Source organism: Berghia stephanieae, chromosome 15 (genome assembly GCF_034508935.2).
Source record: "Berghia stephanieae isolate SIO BIC M18660-M18661 chromosome 15, UCSD_Bste_1.3, whole genome shotgun sequence".
Lineage (NCBI taxonomy): Eukaryota > Metazoa > Mollusca > Gastropoda > Nudibranchia > Aeolidiidae > Berghia > Berghia stephanieae.
Window position 1 is genome coordinate 12,320,877 of NC_088374.1, and position 2,500 is coordinate 12,323,376.

The 2,500-nt window shown below is 38.0% G+C and overlaps 1 protein-coding gene across 1 annotated transcript in view; it reads left to right on the forward strand.

Annotated features, from left to right (window-relative positions):
• LOC144960502 (neprilysin-2-like) overlaps window positions 1-2,500 on the forward strand; it is a 38,490-nt gene that overhangs the window by 15,552 nt on the left and 20,438 nt on the right. The window contains exons 7-8 of the mRNA XM_078893669.1: window positions 832-935; window positions 1,971-2,029. Coding sequence (XP_078749795.1) covers window positions 832-935; window positions 1,971-2,029 — 163 coding nt within the window. The remainder of the gene's footprint in view (window positions 1-831; window positions 936-1,970; window positions 2,030-2,500) is intronic.

Below are 2,500 nucleotides of genomic sequence, written 5' to 3' on the forward strand. Positions count from 1 at the left end.
TAGTAGTAGTAGTAGTAAGTAGTAGTTAGTAGTTAGTAGTAGTAGTAGTAGTAGTAGTAGTAGTAGTAGTAGTAGTAGTAGCAGCAGCAGTAGTAGTAGTATTAGTAGTAGTAGTAGTAGTAGTAGTAGTAGTATAGTAGTAGTAGTAGTAGTAGTAGTAGTAGTAGTAGTATAGTAGTAGTAGTAGTAGTAGTAGTAGTAGTAGTAGTAGTAGTAGTAGTAGTAGATAGTAGATATGGTAGAGAGTAGTAGTATTAGTAGTAGTAGTAGTAGTAGTAGTAGTAGTAGTAGTAGTAGTAGTAGTAGTAGTAGAGTAGTAGTATAGTAGTAGTAGTAGTAGTAGTAGTAGTAGTAGTAGTAGTAGTAGTAGTAGTAGTTATAGATAGTAGTAGTTGTAGTAGTAGTAGTAGTAGTAGTATAGTAGTAGTAAGTAGTAGTAGTAGTAGTGTAGTAGTAGTAGTAGTATAGTAGTATGTAGTAGTATAGTAGTAGTAGTAGTAGTAGTAGTAGTAGTAGTAGTAATAGTAGCAGTAGGAATAGAAGCAGTAGTAGTATTGAATTGCTAAGTGGTTAGTGCAACGGCTCGCTGTTCTCTCTCTCTCTCTCTCTCTCTCTCTCTCTCTCTCTCTCTCTCTCTCTCTTTCTTTCTCTCTCTCTCTCTCTCTCTCTCTCTCTCTCTCTCTCTCTCTCTCTCTCTCTCTCTCTCTCTCTCTGTGTGTGTGTGTCTGAGCAAGGTGGCGTGTCAAATGAATTCTGGGCCTGACATTAACTGACTTTTTATTCTCTGTTTTCATCTGGCACTTCTCCATACCCTGTTTTTCCAACCAACAGTTTACAGTGTACCCAGGAAAGTTTGCAAGCTCCTTCTACAATTTCTATGTACAGAATAAAAGATTTTACTTGAGAGATTTGAACAAGTCGCGCAAGACTTGGAGGTAGTTATCAATATTTTTTATTTTTACTGCTATGCGTTTAAGTAAAATAGTCACAATTACAAACAGAAGTTAACCGCTAGGTTTTAAATGTATATATATATATATATATATTTATATATATATATATATATATATATATATATATATTATATATATATATATATATATATATATATATATATATATATCCAAATATATTATTGAGAATACATTAATTTTCCAGCAGTATAATGCTGTCCTCAACAAGAATGTTAGTTTATAAAAAAAAAAACCCAACAAACTAGTCCTTTAAAGCCCATAGAGCCGGCGTTTGTCCCGGTTTCTATAGGCTGATATAGCCTGGATGGGACACTACTCTATCTGACAGTACTTCCAGCCAGATTACTACTGAGTGGACACACACAGTCACACACTCATATCGATATATATATATATATATATATATATATATATATATATATATATATATATAGAGAGAGAGAGAGAGAGAGAGAGAGAGAGAGAGAGAGAGAGGGGAGAGAGAGTGAGAGAGAGAAAAAGAAAGAAGAGAGAGAGGAAAGAGAGAGAGAGAGAGAGAGAGAGAGAGAAGAGAGAGAGAGAGAGAGAGAGAGAGAGAGAGAGAGAGAGAGAGAGAGAGAGGGAGGGGGTCAGAAAAAAATATTGATTTCACCCGCGATTGTTCTCGGTTCCTTTGCATGTGAAGTGAGTGCACTATCAACTGAGCTACCGGAACGCCCTTTACCATGCAAGCTTATTACACTCGCCTTCTGATCGGAAGGTCCTGAGCGGAGCATTGTTGGGTTCTTGGAAAAGGCTCTTTACTCAAAGATGTCACCATGGCCAGGTGTAAAATAAGTACCAGGTCTTAAACAGCATTGTTTCTATTAGAATAATTGTAAAATCGACTAGCAGTCTTGTCCTATATGTTAAGTGTTGCTGATATCTAATTACCTCTTGTGAAGTGATTTGAGCAGGTTTGGTGAATATTACGCTGTATACATGCTCTGCTTTATTTTTATTTTTTCTATTATTCAGATGGAGGTTCTCGATGACCGGTCCGGTCGCCTTTTATGTATCTGACCTCAATGAAGTAGGTAGGAAGTTAATTATCTCCTTCAGATCGGAAGGTCCAAGGTTCAAGTCCCACTTTGGGTGGCGCCTAGTTGATTGAGTCCTTGGATGCAGGCTCTTTACTCACATTCTGTCGCCGTACTCAGGTGACCAGGACATTGTGTAGATCGACGGAAATAAAATATCATATAGCATTCGGCTATGTGGTCTTGTGGTATGACACTCGCTTTCGGATCGGAAGGTGCTCAGCGCTTTACAAAGGATCCCTGACCAACAGCAACATGTAACATGTAGAACGAAACATGAGACCTGTTAGGCGAGAATACCACTTTTTTTCACGACAAAGACAACGTTGTTAACGGTCAGGCAATCATTTTACACCCGAATACGGGGAGATAATGTGAGTAAAGGGCCTTTTCCAATGACTCAACTACACTCTGAACAAGGCTCGAACCCAGCGAGTGTCATACCACAAGATCACATAGCCGCACAAG